The sequence below is a fragment of the Gopherus evgoodei genome, chromosome 17 (assembly GCF_007399415.2).
Source record: "Gopherus evgoodei ecotype Sinaloan lineage chromosome 17, rGopEvg1_v1.p, whole genome shotgun sequence".
Lineage (NCBI taxonomy): Eukaryota > Metazoa > Chordata > Testudines > Testudinidae > Gopherus > Gopherus evgoodei.
Window position 1 is genome coordinate 5,269,182 of NC_044338.1, and position 22,397 is coordinate 5,291,578.

The 22,397-nt window shown below is 42.8% G+C and overlaps 1 protein-coding gene across 11 annotated transcripts in view; it reads left to right on the forward strand.

Moving 5' to 3' along the window:
- Positions 1–22,397, forward strand: part of YPEL2 (yippee like 2) — a 119,621-nt gene that overhangs the window by 8,479 nt on the left and 88,745 nt on the right. For all 11 annotated transcript variants that reach the window (XR_003996953.1, XR_003996951.1, XR_003996952.1 and 8 more), the window contains exon 2: positions 21,586–21,629. Coding sequence is in view for 2 of the 11 variants with exons in the window: in XM_030536616.1 (XP_030392476.1) it covers positions 21,586–21,629 (44 nt within the window). In the remaining 9 variants the exon portion in view is untranslated. The remainder of the gene's footprint in view (positions 1–21,585; positions 21,630–22,397) is intronic.

Genomic DNA, 22,397 nt, shown 5'->3' on the forward strand with positions numbered 1-22,397 from the left:
TCCAGGATATTTTTCTCACTACTACAGAAAAATCAAGATGTGGGATGGGGATACCTGACCAGGCAATTTCTCTTCCAAATCTGTCATGCAGTATTTTTAATGATGGAAGTGGAGTTCTCAGTGGACCAGAAACATGGATTTAAGATTACTCATCTCATTCTCTTGTTTTGGGGTGGAGTTGGGGAAACCAGTTTCAAAACATCACATAGAAATCACAAAAGCAACAAAGAATCCTGTGGCACCTTATAGACTAACAGACGTTTTGGAGCATGAGCTTTCGTGGGTGACATGCATCTGACAAAGTGGGTATTCACCCACGAAAGCTCATGCTCCAAAATGTCTGTTAGTCTATAAGGTGCCACAGGATTCTTTGTTGCTTTTACAGATCCAGACTGACACGGCTACCCCTCTCATAATAGAAATCACAAGTATCTGTTGCAGAATTCAGACACATAAAGAAAGGCAGATACTGTTAATGCTGAGTGCACTGTACTAAGGCTGCTTAGTGCTATTTATTAAATAATAAAGTTTGGTGTGTACTCTCGAAAGCTTGAGGGGGAAGTGGGTATATAAGAGCAGGTTATGAACATGCTGTGCTGTTCAATGTGTATTGCAGCCTGCAAGATGGAGGATGGCGTTAGCAGCCTCTTGTGCACTAGAAAAGGTTCATAACATTGTGTGTAAGTGCTGGAGTGCAAGAGTTCTGGTCCCAAGCGCAGCGATTTGCATGAGAAGCTGTGTTACTGATTTCTCCCTCCCCCGCCCCCATGAGGTTTTTATGCTCTGTGTATCTGGAGTTCTATCCTTCCTTTCTAAATATTCAGTAGCATGTGCTGGAAAGTGCTCTGTATCTTAGCAATAGCATATGTGCTATATGTGGCAGGCATTGTTATTAGTGTGTATTTATTTTGTCATTGCATATCTGAGTAAGCATGCATGTAACATTCCAACTACTTTGCCTGCCTGGAAATTAGCAGCAGCTGCCAAACGTGTGTGTGTGAGAGAGAGAAATATTGTAGTGTGGGATTGACAGTCCTGGTGAATCAAGTCCTCCATTTATCCCCAGAATAGATGCCTCACAGGCTGCACTAAGGCATGCTTTCTCACCCTACAAACATCCCTAGAGGTGACATACTCCCAGATCAAGCAAGTTCAGCCTTCAAGCTCCAGTCAGTCCTTGGTATCTCTAAGATTACCATGGATGCAATTAATGCCAGCTGTGGCTTTTGTGATACAGTGACACCAGTGAGCTGGAATCTGCTTTGAGATCAGGGGCTACTCAAATGGTCATGAACATTCTTCTGGTCAACTCCTGGCACTGGCTGGGTGAGAGCTGGTGTCCTCGAGCCATCCAGTCCGACAGCACAGAGAGAACTGATTTTTACCAAAACTGCAGAGCTTACCTAGAGGAGAGCATTACACAGCAATTGCCACAATGGTCACTGGTTGTATCTAGTCTAACACCCTGTCTCTGACAGGGGCCGGCACCAGATGATTCAGAGGGAGGTGCAAGCAACTCCACTGTTTGTTTCATGGATAAAGTAACCAGTGTTCCACCTTTATTATAACGGGGCCTGTTCCAAAGGCCATTGAAGTGAGCGGGAGTCTTTCTATTGGCTTCAGTGGGCTTTGGTTCAAGCCCATGATGTCTGTGCCACCTTCCTTTAAAACGACAATCAATCCTAAAAAGGTTAAGGAATTAAAACAGCATGTTTGATAGTAACAAAAGGTTTAATCTGAAGCATTTGGGGCCCTTTCTGCACTTCTGATCTCATTATACTTGGACTTTTCCCTTCACGGTGCAGCCCCCTGCATCAAAACAGTTTTGATTCGGGTAGCAGAGGACATCTAGGAAGTGCCTATGGGTTGTCATGGTATGAAGCAACTGAAAAAAATATATTCATCCTTTTTTACCAGGGAAATTCATATTGTTCAATTCTCATTTTTCTTTTTCCTTTTCCTTTTTCTTTTCTTTATTTTTTTTAAAAAGAAAACTAGTTATTTCTTCCTGGTCTCCAGCTTTTATAGGTACCTGGTTCAATGTAAGTATCTGAACTGCCATCTTTGTGTAAGGATGTCAACGCATGTTGCAGGTACTTAGCACCTGGAAGATCAGACCACTTAATTTAGGTGCCTAGTGAATTTCAGTACCTTGTTTTAGTGTCATAGATTTTAAGGCCAGAAGAGGCCATCCGATCATCTGTTTGGTTACCTGTAGGACCAGAGAATTTCATCATGACTAAAATATGTCTTCCAGAAAGGCATCCAGTCTTGATTTGAAGACTTCTGGAGATGGAGAATTCTCCATTTCCATTGGTAGTTTGTTGCAATGGATAACTACCGGCACTGTTTACAAATGTATGCATTTGTATCATAGACTTTGAATTTGTCTGGCTTTGATACCAGTTATTGGTATTTGTTATGCCTCTTCTGCCAGATTTAAAGAGCCCTTTAATACCTTGTATTTTTTCTCCAAAACAGTACTCAGACAGTAATCAAGTCACCTCTTGATCTTTTTTTAATAAGTTAAACAGTTTGAGCTTTCTGAGTCTCTTACTGTGAGGAATTTATTTTCCACACTACAAATCATATTTGTAGCTCTTCTTTGTTCCCTCTCCAGTTGTTTAACATCCTTTTCAACATGTGCATGCAGAACTGCACACAGAATTCCAGGATCTGTCTCACCACCCCTAAAATTACCTCCCTCATTGTTCCCCTCTTTATACGTCCAACGATTACATTTGCCAAAGCATCACCCTGGGACCTCACATCCACTTATTTTTTTTACTTTGACCCCATTAGGCACCCAGGTGTGATAATTTTGGTAACAGTTTTCAGTTGCCCTCCAGTTAATGTTGTCTCCTTAATTTCATTCCGTTCCTAGCTGTTGTTTTCATCAAGTGTCTAGTGCTTTGCACTTATCTGGTAGTCTTACAAGAGCTTAGACTATAAAAGCAATGAACAGGAAAACAGTTCTCTAGAAAATAATCCTTTTGGGAGCCTACATTTGTAGTGATATTAACTAAAGGCTTGTATATTTAAATATACAGTATGTTGTATTTCTTTATTTTATATGAAATGAGATTGGTGGATCTCACTTGAATTCATAGCAGAACAGATGTCTACATCACAGCTGCCATTAATTTGGACCCCCTTTATTCACCATCTTGACAGAGAGTCCAAAGACTGAATGGGCCCCAGAGATAGATTTTACCCTCTTAACTCCTCCTCAGGGCATCCCTCTAGGGCAGAGTGGAGTTGTGTTGGTGTGTGCTGCCTATGCTGTTGTAGTTCTGCACCTGTGCAGAGGACATCAGTCCCCAGGGTTGTCATTCTGGCATCTCTTGCCCGCACAAAGAATTCTTTATTTAAAATATAAAAAAATGAAGAAAACAAAATGCCTATTCCTGGCAGAGTCAGAATGTGAGATCTGAGCCATGTAAGAAGTGTTACGCTGCACAGCCCCCTAAATTAGATGTTTAGGTCCCATGGTGTATTGTGCTGTAATTGCTTCTTTGGAGGCTGATCCTGCGCGCTGCTGAGTTCCTTCAACTTTCAAGATGTTGATAGTGCTCAGGCCTATTATTTACTCAGCTCTTGGATGTTTAATAGGAAGAGCCCAACGTTGTTCTTATCTCCCTGTGTAGTTCTGTTTATATAGCAATTAAATGCTTGGTGATTTAAAACATTTTGTGCTATTCTTAATAAATAAATAAATAATCAACATAGTTTAAAATTCTCTGGATGGGGGAGAGGGGTAAGCATCCCATGATCTGCAGCTTCCTCCTCCTTAGTATTAATGATCTGGGCATAAATAAAATCTCATTCCCATTTATTACCCAGGGAGCCACCAGGGCTGCAGGGTAGTGAATCATCTCTGTGGGGGTTTTTTAATTTTTGCTGCAAACTCCTGAAGACTGAAGTTGTTCAGCTCTGAGCCTCTTGAGTGTTTTTTGCTGCTTCTAATATCAAGAGGAGGAATTGCTGCCTGGTTTGAGGAGTGTGTTAGCAGGGAAAACTGTCCTCCAAATTGATAGTGCAGCATTTTTAAAAATCACATAGCTTTTAAACCTCAGCTAGAGCATGAGGACTCTTCTTCTGGCCTCATAAGGAGGCACTAATTGTAGATTGTTATTGTGTTAAGGAAATGCAATGGCGGGCCAGTCCTCCCTCTACTATAAATGTGCCCTCAAGTGGAGATGATCCTGACCCACCAGAGGAGACTTTTCCACTGCATTCTCCCTTTCGATAAGAGGAAATGCTGTAAGGAGAGGGAATTGCATCTGCTCAGGACTGCTTGTTACTTCTGGCCTGTGGTGTGCAAATCTGCTCAGCAGCTTGGTTTCTGTTGTTCTGCATATTGTTGATAGACTCATTCCTATGCTCAATCTGCTGCAGGCTAGGTGAGGACCATCAACTGCTACAGCTCTGAACTGGAAGATTATGTCAAACCCCTTAGCCCATGGAGTTGAAACAGACAGAACTGAAACGCAACCACAGAGCGGGAAACTCATCCTGTGTTCCTCCTCTTAAAATGAACTATGGCATTGCTGCTAAAGCCCAACTGGTAGGCTAGAATACGCAGTTACAGAGGGAGGCTGAGACCGAGCCCATCTTTCCCTGAAAACTGGAATTTCAGATCATCGATCTCTCCACGTACCTAACTTGCAGGAAAGAAGCCATGGAAAAACAAATTTGGATAAACCAGTTAGCAGGGATCTGAAGTGAGGACTCCTGGGTTTCAGTCCCAGTTACAGAGCCTTGTCTAGGGGTTAGAGTGTGAGGGCTCCTCTGCACAAAAAAGTTACTCCAGAATAAGGCATGGTGTCAATTTGTAAGTAGAAAAACTGTTCTGTAATAACTCCATGTGTGTAGACACTCATTTTGGAAGAGCAATTCTGCTTTAAATTCTCTCTACTTTATTCTGGAATAATTTTCATGTGTTGACAAACTCAGAGGCAAGACTCCTCCATTTTAATCCTAGCTCCACTGCTGTCATGCTGTGGCACCTTGGGGAAACCTGGTGCCTTCAGGGTCTCTGTTTACCTATCTACATGATGGGGATAGTGCTTCCCTTTATAGGGCTGCTTCATTTAATGTGTGCAGCATGCTCTTTCAGCCTCATGCAAGGGCATAATAGTGATATTAAAATGAGGACTAATACCCTATCCCTGCTCTTAAAATGGGAGGAGCACACAAATCTAGGCATCATGACAGACTGAGGAGGGGGAAATAAATTTTGTTTTCTTTTTTCCCTGCATTAGGATAAGGTTTCTAATGCCTTAGTTCACTGTCATGATTCTTGTCTGAGGGTCAATCCCCCACTTTTCTCTATCTATTGAACAGCTTTATTTTTTTTTTTTTTAAACAGAAAAGACCCTGCCTGCACTTTATATGCTAGATACTGCCACACAGTTGCTGTTTATGAACCTCCTGGCTGCCTTAACAGAATGCAATGTTCCAGTAATACCATATGGACAGTTACTATTAAGGCAATAATTTATATTACTGTGTTGCATTAGTAGTTTCCATCTATCATTCCAGCTCTGTTCTGTGTTTATCTTTAAAATCTATAAAGAAAAAAGGGCCCTGCCCTCGTTCCCAGTCTCTTTACAAGAGACTCAGTTGTTGAACACACTAAGCTGGCACTAACCTACAGAATAACAGCAGCATTCAAAATTTGGGGGGGGGGGGCAGGCAGAATCAGCAGCTGCTGCAGCAATTGCGGACTTGCCGGAATAAAAGGCATTTTTCATTACTCTTTGTGTCCAGCTAGAAACAGCTGGGCCTTCTGTTGGGTTTTATTTTTCCAGATCCTTCACAATAAATAGTAGTAAAGTGGAAATGGATCTTTTCAAAGTGCCCTTGTCATGTCCCGAGGCTTCCATCATTGCATTTTAGTTCTGATGTTGATGGCTTGATTATCAGAGGTCCCAAGCAGCTGCAGCTCTCATCAACTTCATGGGGAGCTGAGGATGCTCAGTACCTGTAGAACCTCAAGTCATGGAGGGGAAGGTTTAAATGGCAGAATTCTGCGATCTGGCTTAATGGAGGAGGCATTGGGAGATACTGGTTCAGTTCCCAGCTGTCAACTTGTGGGGAGGTCACTTCATCCCTCTGTGTCTTTTTCCCCTCCCACCCTTTGTTTGTCTTGTCTGTTCAGACTGTAAGCTCTTTGGGGCAGGGACTGTCTCTCACTGTACTTAAACAGCGCCCACCACGTCCAGACATCATAATGCCTCTCAACTGTTTGTAATGAGGCAGAGGATTAATATAGACCTTGTATTCTACCTGTAAGTAATGAAGCCAGGCAGTAATAAAACTCCTTCTCAATACAGCACTTCCTATGTGAGTATCTCAATGTGCTTTACAAACATGAAGGGACTGTCTCATAACAGTTGTTCCCATTTCATTGATGGATAAATTAACGCACAGGACAGTCAACCCATTTGGCCAAGGTGACCTATCAGAGTTGGGTAAAGCACTGAGTACTAGGTAACACTCCTTCCCATTATCTGTGCTTTGAAACTGATTAACCTTCAGCCTTCCCAGCACAGCCTTGCAACCTGATTTGAGCCAGACAGGATGCAAGGCTACAAACGGCTGGGATGGGTCAAGTCTGAAAACAACCTGATCCTCTATGGCTCTGGTCAGGTTCTCTCTGGCCACCACCTACTGCCCTGCCAATTGCTGCCACTTTGCTGCATTCTCTGTGCTGTGGAGGGAGCATGCCTATAAGTTGCAGCACCTTTCATGCTGAAGTGCGCAAGTGGGGCATGCGGTTGCTCCCACACTGAGCCCATGGGCAGGAGGTGATCAGAGCCAGAGCACAGGCATGAGACATAGGGAGGAAGAAGCCCCTGCCAGGCTAAGCCCAAGAGTAAAGCATGGGCATTGACACAGTTTTGGAGGAAGGTTTGGGTTTGGGTCAGGATGGAAAATGACTTGATGCTCTTGTGCTCAGGTAGGATTTAGGTTGGCTGTGGTCTAGTTGGGTTTAGGTTGGGCTCTAAAATTAGGCCTAAGCAGGCCTCTACTTCCCAGGGTACAAGGGTATGTGCTGCCTGCACTAAACACAGCTCCTGGTGTGGCATCGCTTGGCTAACATAACTTAGAACATTGGTATGGAAAGTGAAGCAAGGATTCTAAGCCACATGTCAACTGCCCTCTCACATGATCATAAATAGCCTTTGTGCTGCTCTCTCTCATTTGTTGTTTAACTGATTTGTGCCTATACATGAATACTCCCCAGAAGATTGATGGAGCTTGTTAGAAAAACCTGGATTTCCTTTTACTCTCCAAAAAGGAGAATTACCATTGAGACAGGAAGTAGTTTTATCTAAGCTAGTCAGCTGTGCAGCAGTAACCATATAGCACTCTGTTCTCCCCCAGCAGGAGAGGAGGAAAAAGGTGCATCTGTGAGCATAAGAACGTATTCAGCAGGAATAGAATTAATCCATTCATAGGACTGAGGTGACTTAGTGCTAAATTCCCATCCCACCTACAGAGCCTGAGTATGTATAGCAAGCACAGCTAACATCTTCAAAGGCAGCTCTCTCTTCTGTTTGTGGGTGAGCCATGTGTCAATTATCTCAAAGCGGCTCTGGTGTCATGTGTCTACACAACTTGGCTGCATCATTTTTAAAAATTGCATCTGCTTTATTTCCTTGAGTATTTTCATCCCTTTGGCAGACAAAACCAGGTTTTGATTACAGTAGTGCCAGTTGCAAGCATTCAGACTTCATGGCTGAGGAAAAATCAGGAAAGTTTTACAAAATAATAAATCTAGGGTGTTTTTTTATCTGCTTGCTGTTTTTGAGCCTATATAATTTTGTGTTTTCAAGCTTTTCTCGGCAAGTGTGAGGGCTAGAAATTTGCTTTTCTGTTTTTTTGTTTTGTTTGTTTTAAAAACTCAAGGCTTTTAAAAAACATCACATGACTCCAGGAGTTTGAGCTTTAATAATAACATGAGATAGCCACGCCTCATGATAAAATCATGAGAGTTAGCAACACTGCATTTGAGTTAAATTTTTGGCTTCTGGGGGTGTGTGTGGAGGTTGGGAACAGGTTGATTTGTATCTACTTTTTGTGTTTTGAAACACTGAACTGAGCCTTCCCCAGCCTTCAGCTCTGCAGAGTAAATGGCTATTAGGAATGTGTATGCATGGAAAACTCCCCAACCTTCAGTATTTTTCCAATTACTGACATTCACTAATCCCATCAGCTCTGAAGTGCTCTTCCCCCTACCTCTCTAAAAATTGCTTGGACACTATTTAAAAAAAAAAAAAATCTTTGGAAAAAGTCACATCCCTCCTGACACTAATGGGTGATCAGACTGACATATGAACTGATTAGGTAATGGTGAAATTGTTTCTGGACACTGACCAACTTGAATCCATTGTACTGCCTGAAAGCAAAGCAGCCCCAGTATGGCATGGGTGTTGCCTCCTGGTTATGCTGACATGCCTTTCCGATGCTGCCATCCCAGTAAACAGCATAGGGCACCCTTTCATGGCTCCTTTCTGATCTGATCAGTACCTGCATGAACCCAGCTATTTTCCATTTTTCTTCGAAACAACTGAATACCTCTAGTACTGAAGTTGCACTGTGTACAGTGACCTAAGGCTATTTCCTCCTAGCTAAGGCTACATTTCCCTTGGTGCTCCTAAATATGTATTTCCAGCCATTGTTGCCAGCTTCCATTATTTAATCATGAGTCTTGCAATTTTTTTTTTTTGAAAGACCCAGCTCCTTGAATCAGGGGAATATGGAAAAAAAAAAATCTTGATTTATTTTTTTAAAGTATTTTCTAGCCTTCATAATTGCCAGTTTAAGGTGGAAGACATTAACTCTGAAAGCTCAAATATCAGGAGGCAAGTTTAAAAAAAATAATAAAATCCACATTTAATTTTTTTGTCATGTGTGAAAGTAGAATGAATTATATTGTAAAAATAGAAAGGATTAAAGAAATGCTGTATGTACCTTTTTAAGCAGAAATGAGGAATGTTAAAATACAGGTGTCAGGAAAAGAAAAATTAAGGCATAAACAATGAGTCCACTTAAGCTAATGGTGAAACATTAACCGGAGATTGGTAAAAGTTAGTAAGGAAATTAACTATGTATGTCTAGCCTCAGGGAAACTTGTCAGTTCTGCTCCCTTTGTTATCTTGTCAAGTTTGTGCCCTTTGTATTCTATAAAATAATGTAGTGTGGGTCTTGCATAGTGCTCACCTTACCTGGGTGGTGGTAGCAGAGCACTGTGCTAATAAACAGAGTGGTCTAACAAATTGTGAGTCCTGAGTCTGACTCTGACACATGATTTTTAAAGCCAGTCTGATGTTTTTTTGAAGCCAGACCCTTGAATGCTTGGGTTTGTCAATAGTGCAAAGCCTGAAGACAAAGGCTAGTAGGCCCTTAGACTGTGATTTACAAAGGGGCCTAAAATGGTTAGAAGCCTGACTTTGATTGTCTTTCAGGGTGAACTGAGGAACTAATGCCCTTAAACCCCTTTCGGAATCCCAGTCTTAAGCTTTTAGGTTTCTTCCATTATGTGACAGAATGAGACAAGGACTAGAGAGCCAGCTGGTGCAAAATCATTCCTCCAGTGAAAGAGAGGCTGTGGATATGAAGTCACCACTTCATTAACAATGTAGTGGCTACTGTATGGGTGTACACTGCTGCCCCCTATTGCACAGAATCAGATGCAGCATAGTGACAACTACACAGTTCTTGGGGGGGGGGGGGGGCATCGATTTGTTATGATGTGCTGGGTAGTGTGAGGTAAGTCTCCATTTCAGCATACCTGGCTGAGAGACCTGTCTAAATACTCCACTTGCTGGTGGTGAGCTTTTTCTCAGTCAAAAGTGACATCCTATCAGACTTTGGCTGGCATCAGAGAATTTAGCTCCCTTGGGATGGTGGTAGTGGCACTGATATAGCAGGTGGTAGTTTAGTGTGTATGTGGATAGACCCTTAGTACCGTCGTTGCCCTCAGTCTCTCCCCACCTATCCTGTGCAGGGAAAGGCTGAGATGTTTCCTGTTTGGACAAAAAGTGTTTATCAGCAGCATGACACTAGCCAACTGAGCTTCTAGAGCAAGCTCAGTGCCATTTGGGTGCGGATAGAACTGAGGGGTTTAGCGGGCACTTGCAGCTGCTGGCTAATGGAATAATCACTAAATAATGTCTCAATTTCTCTACTACCTATTGCCTTTCATTACAAAGAATAACAGAGCAGCACATAGGGCTCGCTTACTCCATACCTGAAATGCAGCTCTTTCTGAGGTGAAAGCTGTTTAATGTTGCACAGTAGCAATAAGAGAGGAAACTGAAGAGAATATTGCATTCAGTTGAAACTGACAGAGGAATAATTTACATAGGCCAAACTGAAGTAATTTAATTAACCCAGAGATGAGTTTGGCCAACTCACTGTAATTCCACTTCTACTTGGGGCTCAGATAGCATTACGGACCAATGCTGAAACTCAGGAACATGGTTGCAATGGAGTTAGGCCACATCTGCACTGCAAGATGGAATAGTGTTGTAACCAGGTCCCCTGATCTGATTCTATATGTAACATAGACAGAGCAGAATTGGCTCAAAGTTTCATTTGACCATTCATGGTCCCTAATGTGCTGGAGGACAAGTGGAATTAATGGAACCTGGAGAGGATTCTGCAGTCAGTCATGAGTTAGGACCTAGCTCATTAAACTTGTACTTACTCCGGAAAGACTTGAGAGCAACTGGCGCAGATTGGAGAAAGGCAAGTCATTTAATTTCACAGCACAGAATTCCAGAGCCCACAGCACATTTTAGAATTACATCTTCCCATCTTTCTTTCCATTAAAGTTCAAGCTGTTAACTCACAAACTCCTAAATCGTCACAAACCTAGCACTAGGGCCAAGGATACTGGTTACTATAAATCTATGGAAAGATTGTTTCTTGCCCTCAGATCATTTTTGCCTATTCAGTCAGTGGGCCTGAAAGATGCTCTTCAAGCTGAGCTTTCTGGTGATACTGCTTAGCAAGTGGGTTACCAGCAGATTAGAGCTGGGGCTGGAAGAAGAAAGGGGAGAGGGGTAAGGAAGGTAAATAAATTCTTCTGACAAACAGGACTGCATTGGTGATGGAGCATCCCTTTGCTGCATACACTAGTGTTGTAATGACACGAACAAGCCAGAGCTCTGTCTTGCTGCTGATCAACTAGTTGGCTCTGTTTCTGCAGTACAGGAATCCAATTTGGAACTGGCACAATTGTGCACATAAAATGGCTAATGCTTCTGCTTTAGGATAGAAAAGGGAAGATGGAAATACTAATGTTTAGAAACAAGGAGCTACTGTGGTGCGTGGGGGAGTGGGAATTGGGAATACCTGCAGGACTGAAGTCAGTCTGTAGTCTCTTATATTCTAATCTGACAAGCTAGGCCTGGCCGCAGGTTAAACTGCATGAAGATTTTACTCAGTAACTCTTCATCAACTCCAGTACTAGATCTGTGTCAAATCCAGGAATGAGCGTTATATGTTTGCTCTCTGAAAATAAGGTGGCCAAAGGTGTTTTTAATGCCCACGTTTGCAAATAATTTGTGCAGGAGTTGCCTAATATAAAGATGAAACGTCCTTTGCACATGCCTCTTCGATCCCGGTCTTATTTAACCAGGATACTGCCACAGATTCTTGTTGAGACTGGTGACTTGGCCAAAGTTGTTACCAAACTGCAGCCCAGATTGGTAAAAATAAACCTTTAGTTGCCTCTGATACATATATTGTTAGGCCCTGGGGCCCTTGTGTTCAGGGCACAGAACTGAGACGCAGGAGCTCTCCTTGCCCAGCTACAGACTTCCCATTTGACTTTAGCAAGTCACTTAGGGCCAAATTGTTATAGGTGTTTAGGCACTTAATTCCCACTGAAATCAGTGAGAGTTCGGCATCTAAATACCTTTACAAATCTAGTCCTTAGGCTGAACTGAAATAATTAGAAAGACTTCCCTTGAATTCAAGGTGATTGGGCCTCTCTTATCCATCTGCAAAATGGGGGTGTTAATACTTCCTTTCTCCTTGTCGTACTATGTGTCTATACAGCACTCGGCACAATGGGGCCCTGATCTTAGTTCTGGCTTCTCGGGGTTACCATTAAGAGTGTTGCCAATTTTTGCAATTTTTTTATATCGAGTCTCATGATGTTTGGTGTTTTTCCTTAATGCCCTAAACTGCTAGAAGCAAAAAACTGAAGGAGAATCCTAGCTTAAAAGTAAATAAAATAGTAAGTGTCACTCAGCCCTGATGGTTAGAGAGAGAAGCTCCAACACATGAAGAGAGTGCAGCACCCTGAAAGCAAAGACACTGGAAGGCAAATATAAAGTAGCCCAAATTTTGTTGTTTTAAAAACATCTCATGGTTTTTAAGCCAATCTTATTGTTTGATGTGTCATCATCCCCTTTTGGTGTGACTCGTGATTTTTGAACACTTTGGCTTGACAGTGGTGTAAATAATAAATATTAGAGCTCATTAAAGCCTACCAGTGGACCAAATTTGGCTCTGATAGACCACCCTTGGCAACCCATTGGCCATGGTGAGTGAGGTTGAATATAGTCCACACTTGCATGTAATTCAGTATGATAAAAATTATCAGACAGGTGTAAGAGAACTGAACTGAGCTGTAGAGCATTTACAAAACAGGTTGTATAAAGAAAACGGATGTGATCAGCAATATTAGAAAAGCAATCTCTGAATGCCTACTGGGAGTCAGAATTGGGGGTTCTGACTAAAAATAGATCTGAATTATTCTCTCACCCTGATGGGATCAAATCCTTCAGCTGAGCTGACCTTTCCTCTCTGAATTCAGCTAAATGTTTCTATGGTAATTGAGTTTCTCTCTGGGGCTAATCAAAGACTTTGTCAGCTGCAAACACCCATTGCTGCCAGGGTTAACAGGATAATGGGAAAAGCACTGGAAATGAATTTACATTGGAACTCACATTTAGACCCATCTTCTGTGGTGCTAATAACTGGAAACACTCAGGGCTTGTCTACATCAGAAAGTTGCAGCGCTGTTGAGGGAGTTACAGCGCTGCAACTTAGGAGGTGTACACATCTACAGGGCACCACCAGCGCTGAAACTCCCTGTTTGCAGCGCTGGCCGTACTCCCGTTTTCTCTCGGGTGTAGAGGATCCAGCGCTGGTGATCCAGCGCTGGTAATCAAGTATAGACACTTACCAGCGCTTTTCTTGACCTCCGTGGAATAAGCAGGTATCGCAGCATACCTGAGGAAGCCTCTGGTAATCAAGCTGGTCTCCTTCCCCGGCTTGCTCTCACGTTCCCCGAACCCCGAGCAAGCAGGTCTCCTTCCCTGAGGTTTGCTGGGTGGTTCCGGGAACGCGAGAGCAAACCGCGGCGAAGCTGGTCTCCTTTCCCGGTTTGCTCTCTCATTCCCCGAACAAGCAGGTCTCCTTCCCTGCGGTTTGCAGGGTGGTTCGGAGAACGCGAGAGCAAACCGCGGCGAAGCTGGTCTCCTTTCCCGGTTTGCTCTCTTGTTCCCCGAACAAGCAGGTCTCCTTCCCTGCGGTTTGCAGGGTGGTTCGGGGAACGCGAGAGCAAACCGCGGCGAAGCTGGTCTCCTTTCCCGGTTTGCTCTTGCGTTCCCCGAACCCCCCTTGAAGCCGCCCAACAGCGCTGCAGTGTGGCCACAGCTAACACCACTTGCAGCGCTGGTTGCTGTAAGTGTGGCCACTCTGCAGCGCTGGCCCTATACAGCTGTACTAATACAGCTGTAACAACCAGCGCTGCAAAATTTTAGATGTAGACATGGCCTCAGGCTCTTCTAACAGCTTCAGTCAGGTTTGTTGCAAAGAGAATTGGCTGGAGTTCTCCATAAAGGAGCCTTCAGCTGGGATAGATATTAATGGGATGTGGATGTGGAAAATAAAATATCTCTGCAATGCTGTGGGGTGGGGGACACACAAACAGATTCTGCTCCCCATTTATATAATGGAGTCCTCAAAATAAAATATTATCATGAGAGACCAAAGCACACTGTTTTGCTATTGGATTTGTTCACTCTTTGACTGTGATAGGAATAGTTTTACTTTGTTTTTTATCAAGTCCACATTTTCACCGAAGAAACCCTGAAATACAGTATCTCAAGAACAAGCTGGTGCTTGGTGGGAAACTTGGAACCACACTGTGGTCAGAAAGTTTAAATCAGCAAAGCTGTATTTATTAAAGCCCCTTGAAGAAGGAAAGTATCACCTAAATGCTGAGTATTAGCCTAGTTTATTGTGTGGGTCTGGGTGACGAGTGCAATACATGAACCTAAATAGATTCTTCCGTGGGGGTTGGGGGGGGTTGAGTATGTGGATAGAGCATTGGAATAAGCCTCAGAAGACTTGGAGTCTCTATCTGGCCCTCCTGCTGGCTTGCTGGTTGACCTAGGGCAAGCCATTTCACCTCTCTCTGTTTCTCCATCTGTAATGGGGATAATGATACTTACCCCTTTGGTAGATTGCTTTCCGATCTATGGGAGAAAAGAGCTAGGTGGTGTTAGTTGCTTGCAGTTGGAAGCCATAAGCAAGATAGGAACCCCATTGTAGGGCACTATAAATATACACAGTAAGAAACAGTCCCTGCCCCAAAGAGCTTACCATCTCAATAAACAAGACAGACAAAGGGAGGGGGAAAGGACATATTAAAGGCACAGAAAGATTGTGACTTGCCCCAGGTCACACAGGGTATCTGTGGCATCGAGTCCAGTGACTTCTAGTGACCATTTTTTTCCACTCCTCTTCTTTATCGCTGGCAGGGCATATAGTGCTCTTACAGAGATGGTGGGTATGTCACTCACAAAAATACCACGCTGATGGGCATGGTATAAGAGCCTCAGTAGAATGGTATAAGAGAGCAGTGTTCATCAGTTCAAAAGGAAATTTTACAACTCAGATGGCTTAACATGTAACAACACCCCCTCATCTGCAAGGACTTGCATGAGACCCAGTTGGCTCCACTTTAAGCCTCTATCACACTGTGTCCCCTTGAGGGACATTAGCATGAAAACAGACTCTCTGCTTAAGAGTTTAAATGCAGAGTCAGGAGCAGAGACTGTCTTCATGCAAATGTCCTTAGTAATTTAAAAAATAAAAGGAGTGTACATAGGGCAGAGGGAGAGAGAGAACAAAGCTCTTTCTGAATAGAATAATTGGATGATTTTTTTTTCACCTATGAATATAAGGGATGCTTTAAATCTAGGAGCTCCCAATATGCCTTTCCCGCTCTGTTCTTTTCATCATTCTGTCTTGACAGGAAAATAACAGGGCACAATAAAACTGTCCTCCATATAAGTATCTGATCAGCTGGCGCCTCCCTTCACTGTCCCCTCCCATTACACTCAGACAACGTAGACTTCCCTAGAGCTCCAGCACAAACATTGGTCTTTCTATTCCTGAACTTGTTCTGGCAATGAGACTTAATTGTAGCTTTCACATAGCTAACCAATGTGGTGAGGCTGCAGATTCCTTTCTCCTCTTGGATTTCAGTGGGACCAATTACCTTTTCACCTTTGTTTCATTGGGTTGTGTAGAGGCTGCGTGCTTGGTGTAGGTAGATGTGTTCTTTTCCTGATCTGGTCTGCTAGGATCATGGTGCCATGTCTGGCAGCTGCTGCTTGGTCTTCCAGCTGGTGCTAATCACATTTTGTGCTATTGTCTAACTCCATCACAAAAGCTTTGGGAAATTAATCCTGTCATCTGTTCAATGCATGGGACTGCTGAGTGAGTGTAAGGGAAATCCTTACTACTAGGAAAGGTAGAAGGGGTGTGTGTGTGTGTGTGTGTGTTTGCTTCATATTCACATTTCATAGGTTTCTGCTGCAGTGCAGACTATAGATGAAAGATTCCCTCCTTGCATCCAGTGGTCACTGCCAGTAAAGAATTGGGAAGGTACAAGCAGGTGATTGAGGTGGTAAGCAAATAGAGCTTTGGACAAGATGGTAGGAAAAGAAAATGAACAGCCTTGTCTCTATTTTAATCTATACTTGTCCCATGCAGTATTGCTCCGCTCAAGAAAGTCCTGGAAGAGCAGCACCTGTTTTTCAGAGGGTAGAATATAAATTTAATCAGAATGGCAGAAATTTGGACACTTTAAATCCAGATCAGAATTTAGCAAACGGACCAAAACAAAACCGCAGATTGAAATAATTCCAAGCTTGTGGCTGTTTGAAATCTGGACTCAGCTATTGACTCCATTTCTTGTGGCAAGAAAGTGAGGAATTGAGCACTTAGTGAGAGAAGGGCTGCAGGATAGGGTATTTTGGCATGATAGGAACTTTGCTCTTGATGGTGCGTGAATGCCTATCTCATTGCCTCATGAGTCTCCATTGGATATTCAAATCACCTGTTTAGGGCATTACCTAGGTACCCATTTTAGATGTCTACATGCTGAATGGAGCTCCCAGATGCAGAAGGGGATTTGAATACTGATAGTCAAGATGAAGATTATGTATATTTTCTCATTTGTACCTCCTAACCAAAAAGTCTAGACATTGATTGGGAAGGGGAAGAAGGGAGGGAGAATTCTGTTGCAAGCGTGGCGGGCTGTGTTTCTAGCCAAACTTCTGAAATTAGCAAAGGAGAGAAAAATATGGCTTGGCCTTTCAATGGGAAACAAAAAAAATCCTTTCAATTTCTTTGAGTTGGATTGGAAAGTATGTCCTGGGAGCTGTTGTTTTAGAGGGGAAGAAGTCTGGATTGTGTGTGTGTGTGTATGTGTGTATAATATAAATAAATGTTTTTAATTTTAATTCACATCACAAAATCTGCTTTGAAAAAATGCATGACATGGAAACTATCCACATTACTGGCTGTCACTACTTGATATAAAGCAAATGTGTTTTGCAGAAGAGTTGGGGCGGGGGGAACTGTGCAGGGAATGTCTGCTTAGATTAGGATACGATAGTTTTCCTGCGACTTCATCATAATCACTGCAGCACATCAATCCTTCTAGAAATGGAACAGAAAGAGGAGGTTCTGGCCACCCCACTGGGTTTTATTGGATTGTAAAGGGAATGTGTTGAGGATACAAGCCCAAAATATGACACACCTGTTCCCTTTTCATCACTTTCTCTCTATCTGCATTTGCAAAATCCCCCTGGGCTGGGGGGGATGTTTCTTGAAACACAGCATCAGCAGCACCAAATGCTGAGCACTGGGATGTGGGAAGCTCCAGCCTCGCATCCCTGAAGGTGACAGTATTGTGCAGTGGCCATAGACTGATGGTAAAGAGAGTGCATTTCAGTGACAGCAACATCCTTAGGCAACAGCTGCTGACTAATATTAGTGTCTTTGGGTGGGCAATAAAGGCGGCATACTCAGGTGAGAGTTGCAAGCTTGTGGCTGGAAGGGAAATAGGAAAACCACGGCTGATAGGTGGTGAAGTTGATCATCCTTTGGTGTCCTCTTCAAGCTGGTGGAGACCCTTTGCATAGGTGCACTATGCATAGTGACTGTCTGTGGTGACTATGTGGAGCATTATTGGCTATACTTCAAACCAGGGGATGAGTGCTTCATTTGGGGCACTATAAGGTAGAGATGCCATTGAGAGAAAATAGTGGTTCTCCAGAACAAAAGGCCCAAAGATCTTCAGGATCTTATCTAGATCATGTCCTAACCTAAAGTAGAAGGACGGGGCCCACCAGGAGGACACCACAATCCTCTAGCAATTGGCTGAAGTAATGTTCAGGGAGCCTCTGACGCAAAGCTTAAGGGCTTGGTTTTGTTCTTTATTAAAGGCTGACTGATAGCCAGCAATAATGGAAACTGCTATTTCTGTTCCAGTAAAACTCTCCTCCCATAGCTGTTGTTATTGGCAAACTCGATCACTTTGGTGTTTATGGAAAACTATTTACTGGGAGGGAGTGGAAGGTTAGTGAGTTTTAGCTGCTCTCATCCTGCTTTGATTAGTGGCAAGGGCCTGTGTCCCTGAGGATCCCTCCTCCTTGATGCATATCACCCACCCAGGATCCATCCATCCAAATTCATAGAACCTCTATGCAGTTCTTGCAGCCTGGAGAATAAATGCCTTTTGCACATGTCATTGTAGAGCACAACACAGAGCCAGCCCCAGTTTAGTCCTTCCAAAGGGGAGACAGCCTTGGCATGAAGGCCATTAGCTTACAGAGTCTCATCTTTATTTATCCTACATTGGCATAGTGTTCAGTGCACCAGGTATTCTGTAGCACTGTCAGCTCAGATACAGTTAGATTGGGCGGTATCATACAGATGAGAATAATAATACAGGACTTCAGTGCTGAGGAGAGATTTAAAGAAGCTGCTCTAATAAATACAATTTCACAAACATGCTTGAGGCATGTGTCCTAGTTAATTTGCTTCTTGGGAAATGAGGCATTTCTCACTGCACAGGATCCGGGGCTTATGCCAAGAGAGCGCAGAGGTGCCTCAGGCATCTCCTCCGAGCCCACAAATCTCTTTTCCCCAATATTGGCAGCTAATCTTGGGCTTCTGTCTGAATCATCTTGGCAGGCAGTTCCTCTGTAGTTGGCAGGGTCATTGCTGCCATCTGAGCCTCTCAGGCAGCTCTAGTGCTGGATATGGTGTTTTGTCAGCTTGCCCCACAGCACTGCTTTTACCCACATGCTCTCTTGCTGCATGCTTGCAGGCATAGATCTTTCTGCAGGCTCCATGGTGCTGTCACTGAAAAGTAGCTCAGTGCCAAGAAATACACTGAGTTGCAGCCAGAGGGGGCGGAACGTGCTCTCTTGTTGAGGGGGGTTTAAACCCAGACTTTAATGAATTTAATCTCATACACTGTTCAGTAAATTTCTCCTGCATGTATCTGAAATGAATAGGATGTGTGATGCAGGGGTTCTCTCTGGTTAAGATCATTAAAGCTCTGTGCGCCACCAACACTTACACCGACGCTTGTGCAGAGAAGAAATACCTCCTGGATTAATCTGACATTTCCAATCACTCTGTATTTTCAAACATTATACCATGTGCTACATTCTCTTTGGGAAGATGGAGCCTTCCCTAAACTAAATATAGTGACCTTCGTTGTTGGGGGGTCGTCTGTAGGGATTGAATTTGGCAACCCTGGATCTGAAAACATCTGCTGCTAGTGCCTAAGCTAAAGGATTGGGACTGTTAGCTTGAGTGCATCAACACTCATAAACCTTTATACGTGGCTTATCCACTAGAAGGAGAGAGAGAGAGACGCATTGTGTTAGCGTAAATTACATGGCATGAAGAGAACAGTGTGGAACAAGGCACTGCGGCTGGGTTGTGGCCTTTCTGTCTGGGGGACAATGGGCATTTTGGCATTTGCCGTACCCTGTCACAAATCTTGCTGAGTGAATTCCGTGGAAGAACAGGACCTTGTGTAGTGATCCCTTCTGTATTAGTTGGAGCCAGCCCCACTGCTGCAAGCTGTTCACATCCCCCCGAATGAGACAAACTGCCAAGGGGATAAAATTCATTTAAACCTTGAAATCTGCCCTCCTGGCAAAGTAGCCTTTACCCATTCTGACCCAGTCGCTCTCCCTTTGTATTGTCTCCACTCACCTGAGCCTCCTTTTCTCTTTGACCTGCAAATAGAGCAGTCATAAACAAAACCAAACACTAATGCTTCTACAGAGCACGGTTATGGATGCCACACCTCTGTCACTGGGTGTGCATGTCATCTATACACAGAGTAATGTTACCTTGTTATTACCTAGTCTGCACCACCTCCCTCACCTTAACAGTTGTGAGGAGGGAGAATTATGGGGAAGGTCAAAATCTTTAATTCAATTGGCGCTTGTCAAAGCACATTGAAACACAGGTTGTATTGCTTCACTATTAGCTGCTCCTGTCAGCAAGGCATTGTTGCAGGTAATATTACAGGCCAGATACAAATTGAGCTAGTAGGTGCTTGGAAGCAGCGTTATTGAAGTGTCCCAGTCAGAGGTGGTCGTTGCTGCCAACCTTTCATTGCAAAATACTGTTTTATCATTGTGAAGGTTATATGCCCAGGCACTGGGAATGCCACAATTGCTGCTAATGCTGCCAAATGTGACAGTTTCATTGCTCTCTTATCCTTCCCTTTCCTTGTTTGTTTATCTCTACTCAGATGTCTCTTGTCATATGTTTAGGCCAGAGATCAGCAACCTTTCAGAAGTGCTGTGCTGAATCTTCATTTATTCACTCTAATTTAAGGTTTCACATGCCAGTAATACAATTTAACGTTTTTAGAAGGTCTCTTTCTATAAGTCTATAATATATAACTAAACTATTGTTGTATGTAAAGTAAATAAGGCTTTTTAAATGTTTAAGAAGCTTCATTTAAAATTAAATTAAAATGCAGAGCCCCTCAGACCTGTGGCCAGGACCCAGCCTGTGTGAATGCCACTGAAAATCAGCTCATGTGCCGCCTTCGGCACCCGTGCCATAGGTTGCCTACCCCTGGTTTAGGCTCTGATCCTGAAAAGACTCAGGGCAGGTTTACACTTTAAAAACTGCAGTGGCACAGCTGCACTACTGTAACGCTTTAGTGAAGATGCTACTACACCAACAGGAGAGCTTCTCCCGTCAATATAGTTAATCCACCTCCGCAAGAGGTGGTAGCTAATCAACGGGAGAATTTCGGGGGTTAGACTGGTATAATTGAGTTGCTTAGGGCTGTGGATTTTTCACACCCCTGAGCAATGTAATTTTACTGATATAAATTTGTAGTGTAGACCTGGCCTTAGAAAGGCACTTAACTGTGCATTGTAAGTAATCCCATTGGCATCTGTGGGGCTGCTTAAAGTGCATACATTTAAGTATCTGCATAAAGCTTTGCAAGACTGGGGTCTTAGATTGTCAGCTCATTGGACCAGAGTTGTCTTTTTCAATATATATGTGTACAGCACATAGCACAGTGGGGCCCTGGTCCCTGATGAGGATATAAATAATAGTAATAACATGTATTTCTGTGCCTCCTTCATGGATGGAGACACTTCAAACCGTCAGAGCCATGTTCAAAATATTGAAGCAATGCTGTCAGGTAGCTTAGGTCCAAATTTTAGGTTTTGTTTTTAGAAACAGAATTTAAAATAATAATTTGGGGGTAAGGTTTGTTTGAGATTGGAAACCCATAAGCAGTGGCATTGAAGTGGTGCATGAGAATCAGGAAGTGAAACTGACCAACTTTTAGTTTTTACCAGAAGTCAGAAAACAAACAAGCAGCATAGAGTTTAATTTGTGAAAAATACATTGGATTTTCACAGTCCTGCAAGGCCTGATAATCTCAAGTGATAATTAAGCAGGTAAGGTTCCAAGTAGGCTGCCAGTGTCCCTTTTAAAATGTGCATGCATTAGAATTTGAGACAGGCTTTTTCAATTTCCATTTCCAGGACAGACTTTCATTAATCAGCTTTCATCTTCCATGGATGTTTCATTCTTTGCCTTCTCTATCTTGCATAGTGTAATAATGTGCATTTCTCAGAACTCCACTATCAGTTGCTCCAACTTCCCTTTGAAGTCAATAACATTGGTATCTGGGTACTGTTCATGCACAGGATGGCTTCCTATCAACCGACTGATTTCTGTTTTCTTGCCTTTTAGTCCTTTCAAGGAAGCCAAGGGCGAGCATACCTCTTCAATTCAGTGTGAGTGTTACTTCATAAATGTCATTGCTCCATCTTTTGGGATACAAATATATATCACCCTGAGGTTAAAATAAGGAGAAAGAGTTGCCTTTTTTTTGACAGGAAGGCACTGACTTATGAGCTTGCATCATTGCTTTAGAGTGGCTAAAAGGAAACAGCACTAATTCACACTTGACTTTGCCTTTAGGTTTCAGATAAGGGGCTGGATAAGAGTTTTTTAGTCATAGGATTGAGAAATAATCACTTCTCAGGGGATGTGGTGAAGACCAATCAGTCAAAGCTTTGTAAATATAAAGACATATAGAAGTGCTAAATACTAATGGCTTTTTTTAGAGCTGGCAAATAATTTTAATTGAAAAGAATCTCCTTTAGACAAATATGGTTTTCTGGAGATTAGCATTTGCCTTGGGAATACGTGGATTTAAAAAAAAATGTCCTGTTGTCCATTCATGAAAATCAAAATGAAAATTTCACTCTGAAATGTCAAATTATTTCATTTCAGTAGAAAACACTGAGATTCTCCAGCTCAGTGTTTTTAGGAATTTTTCATTGAGTGAAAATATTCAATATTTCATCTCTTCATTCTGATATGGAACAGAACATAATTTTGAAGTATCAAAATTTCTTGTGAAAGGAAAGTTCTATTTTTAGAATAGCTGTAGCACTTATTATTAGAGATTCCAGTTTATATTTTCCAGTACTGCAACAAAATTGCTGCAAAGGTTCTTGCAGTATGCAAAAAGGAAACAATACTTTGATAGGAACCAT